Source organism: Pseudorasbora parva, chromosome 21 (genome assembly GCF_024679245.1).
Source record: "Pseudorasbora parva isolate DD20220531a chromosome 21, ASM2467924v1, whole genome shotgun sequence".
Taxonomy (NCBI): domain Eukaryota; kingdom Metazoa; phylum Chordata; class Actinopteri; order Cypriniformes; family Gobionidae; genus Pseudorasbora; species Pseudorasbora parva.
In genome coordinates this window covers 41,370,006-41,386,853 of record NC_090192.1, presented here as the reverse complement: position 1 = coordinate 41,386,853, position 16,848 = coordinate 41,370,006, and the positions used below count along the sequence as shown (strand labels likewise).

At 42.0% G+C, this 16,848-nt stretch overlaps 1 protein-coding gene across 2 annotated transcripts in view; it reads right to left on the bottom strand.

Moving 5' to 3' along the window:
• rgs7b (regulator of G protein signaling 7b) overlaps nt 1-16,848 on the bottom strand; it is a 66,468-nt gene that overhangs the window by 15,830 nt on the left and 33,790 nt on the right. For both annotated transcript variants that reach the window (XM_067430179.1, XM_067430180.1), the window contains exons 4-13: nt 13,735-13,785; nt 11,756-11,862; nt 10,445-10,496; nt 7,196-7,260; nt 6,972-7,048; nt 6,769-6,850; nt 5,381-5,455; nt 5,078-5,176; nt 458-519; nt 197-307 (exon numbers count right to left, since the gene is read on the bottom strand). In XM_067430179.1, the coding sequence (XP_067286280.1) occupies nt 197-307; nt 458-519; nt 5,078-5,176; nt 5,381-5,455; nt 6,769-6,850; nt 6,972-7,048; nt 7,196-7,260; nt 10,445-10,496; nt 11,756-11,862; nt 13,735-13,785 (781 nt within the window). The remainder of the gene's footprint in view (nt 1-196; nt 308-457; nt 520-5,077; nt 5,177-5,380; nt 5,456-6,768; nt 6,851-6,971; nt 7,049-7,195; nt 7,261-10,444; nt 10,497-11,755; nt 11,863-13,734; nt 13,786-16,848) is intronic.

Sequence of the window (16,848 nt, the reverse complement as noted above, 5' to 3'; positions counted from 1 at the left end):
ACTCCACCCTATCAGCATAGACCCCTCCCACGACTGCTGACAGACTCCGCCCTATCATCTTTAATGTTGTGCCAGACACAATACAGCTTATCCAAACCATTAGAAGGTTGGTTTCATGGTTCATGACTTTGAGCATGTTGTCAAAGAATAAAAGAGTAATAGTAATAATAACAATAATTGTAATGTTTAATCACACCTGGCCTCCAGCTCCCAGGAAGTGATGTCATCAGAGATCCAGGGGTTCGACGGATCTGGTGTTGTGAAGAACGGATCGTACTCCATATACTGTTCTGAGTAACTCAGCAAACTACAGACACACACATTAATGATCATTACTAATAATAATGGTTTATCTAAAGTGACAGCAGAAGAGCCTCCCTGAGAAACATTAAAACTCGAACCTTTGAACGGTGGTTTATAACGAGTAACTTTAGTAGTTTATAAGGAGTTTACTCACCTCTCTGCAACTTTGGACATCTTTAACCGATGTCTGTCCAGCTGCGTTTGCCAGTCCTGTATCTGAGACACAACAAATCACCGCAGATTATTTCTTGCTCAGATGATGATTTTTTTTGTTTTTAATTGCAGGCAGAATTTTATAATCAATGTATCAGGAATGCAAATGGATCAAATGAATGTGTGAGATGATTTGAAGACTCAAAAGATGTGTGTGTGTAAGAGCGTGCGAGAGTGAGTGTGAGAGTAAAAGTACATGAGCGTGTGTATGTGTGTGAGATTGTGTGTGTGTGAGTGCGTGCATGCGTGAGTGTGTGTGAGAGTGAGCGTGTGCGTGCATGCGTGAGTGTGTGTGAGATTGAGCGTGTGCGTGCATGCATGAGTGTGTGAGTGAGTGTATGTGTGCGTGTAAGAAAGTGAGCGTGTGCGTGCATACAGTATTGTTCAAAATAATTGCAGTACAATGTGACTAACCAGAATAATCAAGGTTTTTCGTATATTTTTTTATTGCTACGTGGCAAACAAGTTACCAGTAGGTTCAGCAGATTCTCAGAAAACAAATGAGACCCAGCATTCATGATATGCACGCTCTTAAGGCTGTGCAATTGGGCAATTAGTTGAAAGGGGTGTGTTCAAAAAAATAGCAGTGTGGCATTCAATCACTGAGGTCATCAATTTTGTGAAGAAACAGGTGTGAATCAGGTGGCCCCTATTTAAGGATGAAGCCAACACTTGTTGAACATGCATTTGAAAGCTGAGGAAAATGGGTCGTTCAAGACATTGTTCAGAAGAACAGCGTACTTTGATTAAAAAGTTGATTAGAGAGGGGAAAACCTATAAAGAGGTGCAAAAAATGATAGGCTGTTCAGCTAAAATGATCTCCAATGCCTTAAAATGGAGAGCAAAACCAGAGAGACGTGGAAGAAAACGGAAGACAACCATCAAAATGGATAGAAGAATAACCAGAATGGCAAAGGCTCAGCCAATGATCACCTCCAGGATGATCAAAGACAGTCTGGAGTTACCTGTAAGTACTGTGACAGTTAGAAGACGTCTGTGTGAAGCTAATCTATTTTCAAGAATCCCCCGCAAAGTCCCTCTGTTAAAAAAAAGGCATGTGCAGAAGAGGTTACAATTTGCCAAAGAACACATCAACTGGCCTAAAGAGAAATGGAGGAACATTTTGTGGACTGATGAGAGTAAAATTGTTCTTTTTGGGTCCAAGGGCCACAGGCAGTTTGTGAGACGAGCCCCAAACTCTGAATTCAAGCCACAGTACACAGTGAAGACAGTGAAGCATGGAGGTGCAAGCATCATGATATGGGCATGTTTCTCCTACTATGGTGTTGGGCCTATTTATCGCATACCAGGGATCATGGATCAGTTTGCATATGTTAAAATACTTGAAGAGGTCATGTTGCCCTATGCTGAAGAGGACATGCCCTTGAAACGGTTGTTTCAACAAGACAATGACCCAAAACACACTAGTAAACGGGCAAAGTCTTGGCTCCAAACCAACAAAATTAATGTTATGGAGTGGCCAGCCCAATCTCCAGACCTTAATCCAATTGAGAACTTGTGGGGTGATATCAAAAATGCTGTTTCTGAAGCAAAACCAAGAAATGTGAATGAATTGTGGAATGTTGTTAAAGAATCATGGAGTGGAATAACAGCTGAGAGGTGCCACAAGTTGGTTGACTCCATGCCACACAGATGTCAAGCAGTTTTAAAAAACTGTGGTCATACAACTAAATATTAGTTTAGTGATTCACAGGATTGCTAAATCCCAGAAAAAAGAATGTTTGTACAAAATAGTTTTGAGTTTGTACAGTCAAAGGTAGACACTGCTATTTTTTTGAACACACCCCTTTCAACTAATTGCCCAATTGCACAGCCTTAAGAGCGTGCATATCATGAATGCTGGGTCTCATTTGTTTTCTGAGAATCTACTGAACCTACTGGTAACTTGTTTGCCACGTAGCAATAAAAAATATACTAAAAACCTTGATTATTCTGGTTAGTCACATTATACTGCTATTATTTTGAACAATACTGTACGTGAGTGTGTGTGAGAGTGAGTGTATGTGTGCTTGTGAGAAAGTGAGCGTGTGCGTGCATGCGTGAGTGTGTGTGAGAGTGAGTGTATGTGTGCGTGTAAGAAAGTGAGCATGAGCGTGTGCGTGCGTGAGTGTGTGTGAGAGTGAGTGTATGTGTGCGTGTGAGAAAGTGAGCGTGTGCGTGCATGCATGAGTGTGTGTGAGAGTGAGTGTATGTGTGCGTGTGAGAAAGTGAGCGTGTGCGTGCATGCGTGAGTGCGTGTGAGAAAGTGAGCGAGTGCGTGCATGCGTGAGTGTGTGTGAGTGTATGTGTGCGTGTGAGAAAGTGAGCGAGTGCGTGCATGCGTGAGTGTGTGTGAGTGAGTGTATTTGTGCGTGTGAGAAAGTGAGCGTGTGCGTGCATGCATGAGTGTGTGTGAGTGAATGTATGTGTGCGTGTGAGAAAGTGAGCGTGTGCGTGAGTGTGTGTGAGAGTGAGTGTATGTGTGCGTGTGAGAAAGTGAGCGTGTGCGTGCATGCATGAGTGTGTGTGAGAGTGAGTGTATGTGTGCGTGTGAGAAAGTGAGCGTGTGCGTGCATGCATGAGTGTGTGTGAGAGTGAGTGTATGTGTGCGTGAGAAAGTGAGCGTGTGCGTGCATGCGTGAGTGTGTGAGAGAGTGAGTGTATGTGTGCGTGTGAGAAAGTGAGCGTGTGCGTGCATGCGTGAGTGTGTGTGAGAGTGAGTGTGTGTGCGTGTGAGAAAGTGAGTGTGTGCGTGCATCTGTGAGTGTTTGTGAGAGTGAGTGTATGTGTGCGTGTGAGAAAGTGAGCGTGAGTGTGTGTGAGAGTGAGTGTATGTGTGCGTGTGAGAAAGTGAGCGTGTGCGTGCATGCATGAGTGTGTGTGAGTGTGAGTGTATGTGTGCGTGTGAGAAAGTGAGTGTGCGTGCATCTGTGAGTGTGTGTGAGAGTGAGTGTGTGTGCGTGTGAGAAAGTGAGCGTGTGCGTGCATGCATGAGTGTGTGAGATTGAGTGTATGTGTGCGTGTGAGAAAGTGAGCGTGTGCGTGCATGCATGAGTGTGTGTGAGTGTATGTGTGCGTGTGAGAAAGTGAGTGTGCGTGCATCTGTGAGTGTGTGTGAGAGTGAGTGTGTGTGCGTGTGAGAAAGTGAGCGTGTGCGTGCATGCGTGAGTGTGTGTGAGAGTGAGTGTATGTGTGCGTGTGAGAAAGTGAGCGTGTGCGTGCATGCGTGAGTGTGTTGAGAGTGAGTGTATGTGTGCGTGTGAGAAAGTGAGCGTGTGCGTGCATGCGTGAGTGTGTGTGAGAGTGAGTGTATGTGTGCGTGTGAGAAAGTGAGCGTGTGCGTGCATCTGTGAGTGTGTGTGAGAGTGAGTGTGTGTGCGTGTGAGAAAGTGAGCGTGTGCGTGTATGCGTGAGTGTGTGTGAGTGAGTGTATGTGTGCGTGTGAAAAAGTGAGTGTGTGCGTGCATGCATGAGTGTGTGAGAGTGAGTGTATGTGTGCGTGTGAGAAAGTGAGCGTGTGCGTGCATGCGTAAGTGTGTGTGAGTGAGTGTATGTGTGCGTGTGAGACAGTGAGTGTGTGTGTGCATGCATGAGTGTGTGAGAGTGAGTGTATGTGTGCGTGTAAGAAAGTGAGCGTGTGCATGCATGCATGAGTGTGTGTGAGAGTGAGTGTATGTGTGCTTGTGAGAAAGTGAGCGTGTGCATGCATGCATGAGTGTGTGTGAGAGTGAGTGTATGTGTGCTTGTGAGAAAGTGAGCGTGTGCGTGCATACGTGAGTGTGTGTGAGAGTGAGTGTATGTGTGCGTGTAAGAAAGTGAGCGTGTGCATGCATGCGAGTGTGTGAGAGTGAGTGTATGTGTGCTTGTGAGAAAGTGAGCGTGTGCGTGCATACGTGAGTGTGTGTGAGAGTGAGTGTATGTGTGCGTGTAAGAAAGTGAGCGTGTGCGTGCATGCGTGAGTGTGTGTGAGAGTGAGTGTATGTGTGCGTGTGAGAAAGTGAGCGTGTGCGTGCATGCGTGAGTGTGTGTGAGAGTGAGTGTATCTGTGCGTGTGAGAAAGTGAGCGTGTGCGTGCATGCATGAGTGTGTGTGTGTGAGAGTAAGTGTGTGACAGTGAGTGTGTGAGAGAGTGCTACATGTGCGAGTTTGTGTGTGTGAGAGTGAGTGTGTGACAGTGAGTGTGTGTGCGTGAGAGTGAGTGCATGTGTGAGAGTGTGTGCGTGTGTGTGTGAGAGAGTGAGTGGGTGTGTGTGTGTGTGAGTGTGTAAGTTTATGAGAGTGTGTGTGAGTGTATGAGAGTGTGTGTATGTGTGTGCGTGCGAGTTCATAAGTGTGTGTGTGTGTGCGCATGTGTGTTAGAGAGTGCGTGTGTGTGTATGATAGTGCTATATGCGCGAGTGTGTGTGTGTTTTTGTGTGTGAGAGAGTGTGTGTATGTTTATGAGAGTGTGTAAGTGTATGAGAGTGTGTGTATGTGTGTGCCTGCTTGTGTGTGTGTGAGTTTATTAAGAGTGTGTGTGCGTGTGTGTGAGTGTATGAGAGAGTGTGTGTGTGTGTGTCACCTGGTTCCGCAGCTCGTCCTCTGTGGGCTCTCTGACCTCTGGTGTGGGTGTGTGTGTGGGACTGAGGCTGCGGATGTCGTTCTGTAAACCGTACACTGACTGCAGAGACAAAGAAGAGCACAGGCTCAACACACACTCTTAATGACTCACACACTTTCTTTATTGTGAGTACAAGAGTTTATGCACCAGTATTTGACTGAGACAGACTATATGTCAGACAATCTCGTTCTGGCCAAAATAAAATGCTGAGTGGACGGGACTTATGTGCCAGTAATGTGTGTGTGTGTGTGTGTGTTTGTTTACCTTTCGTGTTTTGTGAGGCTGCTTCATCCGGGAGGATTTCTTTATGTCAGCTTCAGTTGTGTTCACACAGCCGGGCTGCAACACACACACACACCATTATTCATTAACGCATTAAAAAAAATGTGTTATGTTTATGTTATTTTAACATATCAAAATAATGACATATACTATATCTCCAGAAGTGTTGTGCCGCCTCTACACACACACACACACACACACACACACACGAGCTCCCCATTGTTAACCCGTGGGGTTTAATCTGGAGTTGGCCCACCCTCTCTAACAGCTCCAGCTCTTCTGGGAAGGCTTTCCTCAAGGTTTAGGAGTGTGTTTATGGGGATTTTTGCCCATTCTTCTAGAAGCTCATTTGTGAGGTCAGGCACTGATGTTGGACGAGAAGGCCTGGCTCTCAGTCTCCGCTCTAATTCATCCCAAAGCTGTTCTATCGGGTTGAGCTCAGGACTCTGTGCAGGCCAGCCAAGTTCCTCCACACCAAACTCCTCATCCATGTCTTTATGGAGTGACGCTTTGTGCACTGGAGCGCAGTGATGCTGGGACAGGAAGGGGCCGTCCACAAACTGAGCCCACAAAGTCAGGACCATGAAATTGTCCAAAATGTCTTGGTGAAGCATTAAGAGTTCCTTTCACTGGAACTAAGGGGCCAACCCCTGAAAAACAACACCATAACCCCCCCTCCACCAAACTTTACACTTGGCACAATGCAGTCAGGCGAGTCCCGTTCTCCTGGCGACGGCCAAACCTAGACTCGTCTATGGGATTGTCAGACTGAAGCGTGATTGGTCGCTCAGAGAACACGTCTCACTGCTCTAGAGTCCAGTGGCGGCTGCTTTACTCCACTGCATCCCACGCTTTGCATTGCTCTTGGTGATGTAAGGCTTGGATGAGCTGCTCGGCCATGGAAACCCATTCCATGAAGCTCTCTCCGCTGTTCTTGAGCTCATCTGAAGGCCACAGAAGTCTGGAGGTCTGGAGCTGTTGACTCTGCAGAAAGTTGGAGACTTCTGCGCACTGTGACCCTCAGCATGCGCTGACCCCGCTCTGGGATTTAACACTTCGTGGCTGAGTTGCTGTTGTTCCCAATGGCTTCCACTTTGTTCTAATCCCACTAACAGTTGAGCGTGGAATATTTAGTAGTGAGGAAATGTCAGGAATGGACTTATTGCACAGGTGTCAGCCTATCACGGCCCCACGCTTGAGTTCACTGAGCTCCTGAGAGCGACCTATTCTTTCACTAATGTGTGTAGAAGCGTCTGCAGGCCGAGAGCTGGAGTTATACACCTGTGGTCATGAAGAGACTGAACATTTGGAGAGGCGGCCCAATACTTCTGGCTATGTAGTGTGTATTTTATGGTTTATTATGAGCTCACCACCGGCCTGTGAACGTCCCAGAAGGCCCGCTCCTGACTGTCCAGGATCTTCCGCTCGATTTTGTCCCGTTTCTTGTCGACTCTGACAGGAGAGATAACACACACACACGTTTGTTTTTGTGAAATGTGGGGACTTTCCATAGGCGTAATGGTTTTTATACTGTACAAACCGTATTTTTTCAACTGAAGAGTTGATCACTTACTTCGCTTGTGCTTCTGCTTGCATAAATATAAACTCCCATTTCCGTGCAAAAGCTCTCTGTAGTCTCGCCAAACTCTCCTGCGGAGCGCACGCACGCGCACACACACACAGAGTCAGCGTTTGATGCTTTATTCCATAAATTGCAGAATGAGATAGTTAACATTATTAGTGTTGTCACCTAAGATTTAAATTAATTCATACAAAACAGATGAGAGAGACACTTACAGCTTCATAATCAGCCAACTCCAAACGAGCTTTATTCTGCATCGTTCGTTTACAGAGGTAAACGGCTGCCGAGAGAGAGAGAGAGAGAGAGAGGAGAGAGAGAGAGGAGAGGAGAGGGAGAGGGAGAGGGGAGAGGAGAGGGAGAGAGAGAGAGAGAGGAGAGAGAGAGAAGGAGAGAGGAGAGAGAGAGAGGGAGAGGGAGAGGAAGAGAGAGAGAGAGAGAGAGAGAGAGAGAGAGAGAGAGAGAGAGAGAGAGGGAGAGGGAGAGGAGAGGAGAGGAGAGGGAGAGGAGAGAGGAGAGAGGAGAGAGAGAGAGAGGAGAGAGAGAGAAGAGAGAGAGGAGAGGGAGGAGGAGAGAGAGAGAGAGAGAGAGAGAGAGAGGAAGAGGGAGAGAGAGAGGAGAGGGAGAGGAGAGAGAGAGAGAGAGGGAGAGGAGAGAGGAGAGGGAAGAGGAGAGGGGAGAGGGAGAGGGAGAGGAGAGAGGAGAGAGGAGAGAGAGAGAGAGAGAGGGAGAGGGAGAGGAGAGAGAGAGAGAGAGAGAGAGAGAGGAGAGGGAGAGGGAGAGGGAGAGGAGAGAGGAGAGAGAGAGAGAGAGAGAGAGAGGGAGAGGAGAGAGAGAGAGAGAGAGAGGGAGAGGGAGAGGGAGAGGAGAGAGAGAGAGAGAGAGAGAGAGAGAGGGAGAGAAGAGAGAGAGAGAGGGAGAGGAGAGAGGAGAGAGAGAGAGAGAGAGAGAGAGAGGGAGAGGAGAGAGAGAGAGAGAGAGAGAGGGAGAGGAGAGAGGAGAGAGAGAGAGAGAGAGAGAGAGGGAGAGAGAGGGAGAGGGAGAGGGAGAGGAGAGAGGAGAGAGAGAGAGAGAGAGAGAGAGAGAGAGAGAGGGAGAGGAGAGAGAGAGAGAGAGAGGAGAGAGGGAGAGGGAGAGGGAGAGGGAGAGGGAGAGGGAGAGGGAGAGGGAGAGGGAGAGGGAGAAGGGAGAGGAGAGGAGAGAGGAGAGAGAGAGAGAGAGAGAGAGAGAGAGAGGAGAGGAAGAGGAGAGAGGAGAGAGAGAGAGAGAGAGAGAGAGAGAGAGAGAGAGGAGAGAGAGAGAGAGGAGAGAGAGAGAGAGAGAGAGAGAGAGAGAGAGAGAGGAGAGAGAGAGAGAGAGAGAGAGAGAGAGAGAAGAGAGAGGAGAGAGAGAGAGAGAGAGAGAGAGAGAGAGAGAGAGGAGAGAGACTGAAACACACTGTACAAACGCATTATTTGCATTTGATTTGTTGCTTTGATGATTGTGCAGCTTCAGGGTTTTGATGATTTAAGCAGGATAGTAAATGAGCTTTACATTATATTAGTAATATAATATACTCTACATCAGTGGCGATTTCTTTAAGAATGCAAGGAAGCTCGGCTTCCCTTATAATGTCACAAAATTAATGGTCAAATAATTACTATTATATTAACATTGTATTGACTAAAAATGCGTTAGAAAACGTTTATCTCAAAGACGAGTTCGTTCAGAATCAGTTACATATAGCAGGTCGGCTGACTCGATTTCCTTCTCATACATTCCCGCAGAATCAGTGCATTTCCCTATTGAAGCCCAGCGTCCGTTGACTTCAATGGGCTGCATTGAACGTTTTTTTTCAGCGCTTCGAAACTAGACGGTCATTGGATAAACGCTGCGATTAGTCCGCCCACGGGACGCTCAGCGTCTCTGGGAGTGAATGGGGAGTGGGCTGGCCCGGACTCCGAGCTTCTGCGTGTTGATTGGAGGGTCTGCATCTCCTTTTGACTGACAGCGATTCTGTACTATAAGGAATCACTGAAGCTATTCGCGCTCAGTCCCATCGCGGATTTCTCACGTTCAGTCGAAATCATAGACTGTAAAAAATAAAAACTTAAAACTAAGTCGAAATAAAAACTTCTGCAACCTATTTCTTTGATATTTGCTTGGCGAAATTGCTTGATTTTCTCATGCATTTCACACAATTATACACCACATTCCTTGTTTCAGTTTTTACAGAGTTTAATATTTTTTAGATCGTTCATTCATTCACAGGGTAAAAGACCATTTTCTTGAAAGGAAACGTAGGGCAGAATTTACTTTTAAATAAATAAGACAATTGGCCAAAAATGAGCTTCCCCTTTCTGACAGACCAGTAGCCGCCACTGCTCTACATACATATTCAGATACATAAACATGCAATTTAGAGCAGTGGTTCTCATCCAGGGGCCACTAGGGGGCATCGGCACTCTTCCAAAGGGGCCGCAAGAGGAACTCAATTATTGAAAATAAGCGAATTAATGCTTATTTAAAGCATTAAAATAAGCAAACACAGCTAAAAAACATTTCTTATTTTAATTAATTCCTGCAACATTTATGAAGCAGGATTCTCACAGGGATTTATGAGGGAATTTTACAAGTGTGATTCCTAGACCTGGAAAAAAACAAAAAATAATAAAGTCTTAAATAAATTTATTTAATTATTTTAAAAAAAACATTCAAATTAATAAACTTTTTAAAATACATTAAAATGAATAAACTATTAATAAAACATTTAAATTAATTAAACCATAAAAAGACATTACAATTAATAAATCTTAAGTCATGGAAATTAGTAAACTATTAAAAATACATTAAAATGAATCAACTATTAAACAAATAATTAATAAAATATTAAAATTACATGGAAATGTATACAATTTTAAAGAGATGTGAAAATTATTAATGAATTATTAATTAAGAAGTGGAAGTTAATAAACTATTACAAATACATTCAAATTAATACAATCTTAAGACATGGAAATTACTCAAATATTAAAAATACGTGAAAATAAAGAAAATCTTAAAATGACAAATTAATCAAATCTGAAAAAGATAATTTGTTTTTTTTAATATATATATAAATATAAACACCAACCTTTGAACAAGAATAGCTTGAGGTCATGTAAAATCATTGATCAGAAAAAATGGAAACGCTGATGAATATTCTGTTATTAAAAGCTCTGGAGTGTGTGTGTGTGTGTGTGTGTGTGTGTGTGTGTGTGTGTGTGTGTGTGTGTGTGTGTGTGTGTGTGTGATCTCTGTCTTTGAATTGAACATCATGTTCAGTGTGTTGATCGATTGATCTGATGAGGTCCGACACTTTCTCGTGTTTCAGGACATCAGCGCTCAAGAACATCAGCAGAGATCATGCAGCTCCATCAGAGGATAAAACAGCTGATCACATCCGTGTGTGTGTGTGTGTGTGTGTGTGTGTGTGTGTGTGTTCTCACCATAGTCAGTGTTTTCTGGCTCCCAGCAGTTTGATGGCCAGAAGTATGGAGTCTGTGATCAACAGAAAACACTCATCATTTCAGATCTCACACAGTGGAGAGAGACATATGATTGTCATGAATATGAATTACATAAACCATATCGACAAATGATGCGGCTGGCTGAACATCTCAAGCACATCCAGCCTTACACTCAGTCAATGAAACCATTCAGAGGAATATGCATCAGGAAAAGAATGACATCATGAATATGAATCAGAATATGACTGACATTATGAATATGAATCAGAATATGAATGACATCATGAATATTAATCAGAATATGAATGACATCATGAATATGACATCATGAATACGAATGACATCATGAATATGAATAAGAATATGAATGACATCATGAATATGAATCAGAATATGAATGACATCATGAATATGAATCAGAATATGAATGACATCATGAATATGACATCATGAATATGAATGACATCATGAATATGAATAAGAATATGAAGGACATCATGAATATGACATCATGAATATGAATGACATCATGAATATGAATGACATGAATAAGAATATGAATGACATCATGAATATGACATCATGAATATGAATGACATCATGAATATGAATCAGAATATGAATGACATCATGAATATGAATCAGAATATGACTGACATCATGAATATGAATCAGAATATGACTGACATTATGAATATGAATCAGAATATGAATGACATCATGAATATTAATCAGAATATGAATGACATCATGAATATGACATCATGAATACGAATGACATCATGAATATGAATAAGAATATGAATGACATCATGAATATGACATCATGAATATGAATGACATCATGAATATAAATCAGAATATGAATGACATCATGAATATGACATCATGAATATGAATGACATCATGAATATGAATCAGAATATGAATGACATCATGAATATGAATCAGAATATGACTGACATCATGAATATGACATCATGAATATGAATGACATCATGAATATGAATCAGAATATGAATGACATCATGAATATGAATCAGAATATGAATGACATCATGAATATGAATCAGAATATGAATGACATCATGAATATGAATAAGAATATGAATGACATCATGAATATGAATCAGAATATGAATGACATGTATATGAATATGAATAAGAATAGCATCAGGCATATAAATCAGAATATGAATGACAATGAATATGAAAATATGAATACGTATCAGAATATGAATGGCATCAGGTGAGGTCAGCCAATCAGGTGAGAGAATCTCCGAGTCTCACCTGAAAGCGGTAGAAGGTTCCGTCGTCCTTCAGCATGAGGACGTGATCCGATATGGGGAAGAAATAACCGTGAGCGGCCATCAGCGTCCCCAGATGAAGAGCCTCCACTGCAGCACACACACACACACACACACACACGTTTAACGAGAGGCTCTTTGATCAGTCTCTCTCAGAGATGAAAGGCCTGTTGGCTGTGTGGGATGAAGAACGTCTTCAACTGGAGCCACTCGAGATGTTTGCATGAAACGCCTGTTGTCCTTTGATTGCAGAGTCTCAGGGATCCGTACAGATTTCAGAGCAATAAATCATTCGTGTGTCACAGAACGTCAGAAGAGTTTAAATCACAGGCTGTGTGAATGATGACAGAATATTCATTTTCAGATGAATTATTCCTTAACGTATCCCTACATTCCCCTTCCGTCCGGCTCTAGATCAGCAGTTCCCGAGCTTTTTGACTCCCAATCTTCTCAAAATACTCATATTTTTTTTTCAAAAGGCAACTAAAATAATTAGGAGTTAAATTATATTTCAGGATTGCAGAAGTTTAATGTTTAGATTTCTTTAAAAAAAAATGTACTCAATATTTCTACCAATACAGCTACTGATGTCTCAATGAAAGGGCTTTTTTTCAATTTTAGCCATAGATTCATGATTCGGATCGCCAAAGTCACATGATTTCAGCAGTTTGACACGTGATTGAATCATGAATCATGCTGATTATTAACTGGTTGAACCGTTATGAGTCAGTGAATCGATACATGATTCGGATCGCGAGTCAAACTGCTGAAGTCACGAGACTTTGACTTTCATGAATCGATTCACTGACTCATAACGGTTCGAAGCTTTGTTGTGAAATCGGCCATCACTATATAAGTCGTTATTTAGTGTTTTTGCGCACTAACTCTATTCTGGCCTCTTCATCAATGACTGTAGAGCCGCTGTAGTGAGATGGGCTTTGTAACGACGTCTTTAGTGCCTTTATGGGTCTTGAGAGAGGAAATGACATTGGTGTCAATGAAGGCCTTTCTGAGCCATCGGATTTCAACACTAATATCTTCATCTGTGTGTGAAGATGAGCGGAGGACTGACGGCTGGTCAACTACTGGAGGAATTGGTGTCTCGTATGATCTCTTGTGAAGAGTTGAGTGTGTTTCCACCAACCCAGGAAGAAGCTCGTTGTAGTCCAAACCGGCCATTTTTGTAGGCATTAAACTGCCGTAACTTTAAAAGACAATATCTCCGTTTGCATTGAACTCTCAGCGCTGTAACTTTGCAGAGACTGTTTATGCTCAAGCAGCGACATTACACACTAACTAAAGTTAAACAAGTCAAATCGCATGCAGACACTCCTTTAAGAAACATTTACTAGCCAAGCAAAACTAATTGTTTTGTTTTGGGAAAAATAACTCTAAATGAAGAGAGTTTTTGCTTAAACTAAGATAAATAATCTGCCAATGGGGTGAGAAAAATAATCTTGTTTTCTGTTTGAATTAAGATTATTTTTCTCACCCCATTGGCAGATTATTTATCTTATTTTAAGCAAAAACTCTCTTCATTTTGAGTTATTTTTCCCAAAACAAGACAATTACTTTTGCTTGTCTAGTAAATACTTCTAGTTTTAAGAATTTGTTGATGCTTGGACTAGAAACAAGACAAAAATACTGAGTAAGAAAATCATTTTTTGCAGTGCACACACAGATGAAGACAGACGTGTGTCCTCTGGATGTAAAACAGCAGCTGATTTCATGAAGGTCACGTCAAATCAAGCGCAAATCAATGCGGATGTAAATGCCAGTGTTTGATTTCCTCCTCAAGCCGTTTATTTACTGCCGTCACCTTCGGCAAACCTAATTGAATAACGACAAACGGTCTGAACGATCTTCCAGTAATGAGTTTAACACACGCTAAACGGGTTTGAGGTGACACTGATTGGTGTGTGTTTGTGTGTGTGTGTTTTTCTGTCTGCGCTCATACTGTACCTTGGTCTTCAATGTTCAGGTTCTTCTGCATCCACTGGACGATATCAGAGCCTGAAACACACACACACACACACACACACACACACACACACACACACACACACACACACAAAATGAGGCCAGACATTATTAAAGGGCAACTCTGGTGAAAAATGAACTGTTATAATTAACAGATGGTTACGGAGTAGATCGTTCTCAGGGATGCGTTTTTCACTAAAAACAGATTAAATAGCTTATAACGCAACACTGCAAAAAATGCTTTTCTTTCTTAGTATTTTTGTCTTGTTTAACTAAACTAAACAAAAACAAATTATTTACTAGAACAGCTAAAGTAATTGTCTTGTTTTGGGGAAAAATAACTCAAAATGAAGAGAGTTTTTGCTTAAAATAAGATAAATAATCTGCCAATGGGGTGAGAAAAATAATCTTGTTTTCTGTTTGGGACGGAAACAAGAAAGATTAGATTATTATTCTCACATTTTTCTGAGCATTTTTTGCAGTGTGTTAATTACCCCCAGGTTTTTTTCACCGGAGCTGTGCTTTAACTCATGCATTCGTTCATGCCCTGACCTTCATGTTTGACCCAGTGTTTGTGGAAGTAGGTTTCGAGGGCAGAGAAATTGAGAGATTGTGTCTTGCAGAGGCTTGTTAAAAGAGACCCGATAGAGAGTCTTGAGGGACAGCAGAAATAAGAGCATCCTGTGTTTAATTCAAACACTGATTCCGGACACACACACACCCTGGATCACACCGACTCGGAGCGAGAAACTAGAACAAGATCCAAACACACTCAAGCTACTTTCATTCCCGCTCCTGATCTGACGGTCTATGGGCCTCATTCATTTAACTTTCGCAAATATATGAGCAAATTCTTGTGTGTAAAATAGACCTCCAGATTCACAAACGCTTCGTAGACCGCGGATTCGTTAGTTAAACGTGTGTGTGTTAGGGAATTCCAAACATGTGTAAATAAGAAGCGCGTGCACGCTCAGTCTTAATTAGCATAATCCCCGCCCATGAGTTACAACTGCAGATAGCCCTGATGATGGCTAAAGCCCGCCCTGATGATCTCATTGGTCAGTTTCTGTTGATCATCTGTCCATCATCAGCTAAAGCCCGCCCTGATGATCTCATTGGTCAGTTTCTGTTGATCATCTGTCCATCATCAGCTAAAGCCCGCCCTGATGATCTCATTGGTCAGTTTCTGTTCGGAGATAATCACTCCTCTGTTGAGCAAGGCCAGACCAAACCGCCCGACCAAAACATTTTGTGGGCGGGGCTGAGTTCGGCTGGCATCCAGGCTAACTAGTATCACATTACTGCCATGGATATTCTGTATCATAGCTACCGAAGTATCTCAGCTGGAAAAGCGCTCAAGCGCCACCAGCTGGCCGTTTTCAGAAGCGCACCAGGTGTTTAGCTGACTAAAACATGCTTTGGTGGACACACGATAACTTCTCTTTTATTGTTGTTCGGTTGGTGTACAAGTGGGATGATTGGTCGGAGTAGTTTATGTCCTGCCCCTTGTCCACTGTGATTGGACGGCCTGGTAAAAAATGGCAGCGACAAGCGCTGCCTATTGCCCGACGTTAAACAGTGCAAAACAAAACAAAACCAAAAAGACGGGGCAAATCAACTCCTGAAATATTATTACGGTAGGCCTGCCCTATAGTGCATCAAATGCAGTGTCATCAGTTTGCCTAAATAACAACACAAAACGTTCAATGTTTTACGCACCGTTTGCTCGTGGGAGGGAGCAGGTGTACATTTCTTTCGTACCAACTAACATTTTGAAAATACGAACATTTTCGTGAATCCGAACTTTACGTCAGAGTGGCTTTATGAACGATTTACACACACATTCGTTCTGCTCGTGTTTCGTGAATGAGGCCCAGTGTGTGGAAGCGAGTTTCCTAATCCGCGCCATAATCGATTTATCTCAATTCTAAAATAAGTCAGAACTGAAGCAAGCGAATGCGAGATCGTCTCACCAATGGAAGGCCACACACAGCAGGAAAAAACCATGCTTTGGTAAATCATCATAAAAATGAGAAAATTAAAACAAAAACTTGAAAAGTCATTATGATATAAAGTCAAAATGATGACGTAATAATTATTAGAGTGTCATAATTTTGACTTTATATCAAAATTATGACTTATCAAGTTGTCATAATTTTCGAATGTTATAGTTTTGACTTTTTATGTCATAATTGCAACTTTTTATCTCATAATTATAACATTTTTTAGTTGTTGTCATATTTCAACAAATTGTCAGTTTTTGGCTTTTTCTCATAATAACAACAACTTTTAAAGTCATATTTTCAACATTTTACATCATAATTCAAACTTTATATCAATTATGAATTGTCATAATTTAAGTTTGTCACCATTTTCGATTGTCAGTTTTGACTTTTTGTCATAATTGCAACTTTATCTCATAATTATGACAATTTCTATTTTTTGTCATATTTCAGAAAATTGTCAGTCTTGCCTTATCATAATTATGACGTCAAATTTTTTTTTATATAATACTTCAGATTTTTTTTACTTTTATAACTTTTTGAGTCAAAAGTAATTTAAGCTAATTGTCATGAATTTAATTTCTCGCATAATTAAATCTCAAGTCAGTTTCGATTTAGTACTAAATGACTTGTAAGTGAATTTGTCATAATTTTGACTTTTTATGTCTTCATTTCAACTTTCTTAAAGAATATGTTTTGCACAGCAGTATTTTTATATCACAATGAAACTGAAGTCATGAAATGCATTGATTAAAGAGAGCAGATCTTCACTGAGACACGTGTTGAGTGTGTGTGTGTGTGTGTGTGTGTGTGTGTGTGTGTGTGTGTGTGTGTGGTGCAACAGGATGACGCTCTTGTGATGAATGGAGCAAATACTCTGTGATTGTGTACTTGTGTTTGTGTCTGGCCTTAAAACCTGCAGTGTGTCTCTTTCCGCTTCTCTCTCTCTCTGTCTCTCTCTCTCTCTCACACACACACACACACACACACACCAACACCAGCTGTTCCCAGCAGCTATATTTATACTGTTTTAATTATCACTCTGTCAGTCTCGGAGCGGCGGGTCCATATGGATCTCGCTCACTCAAACACT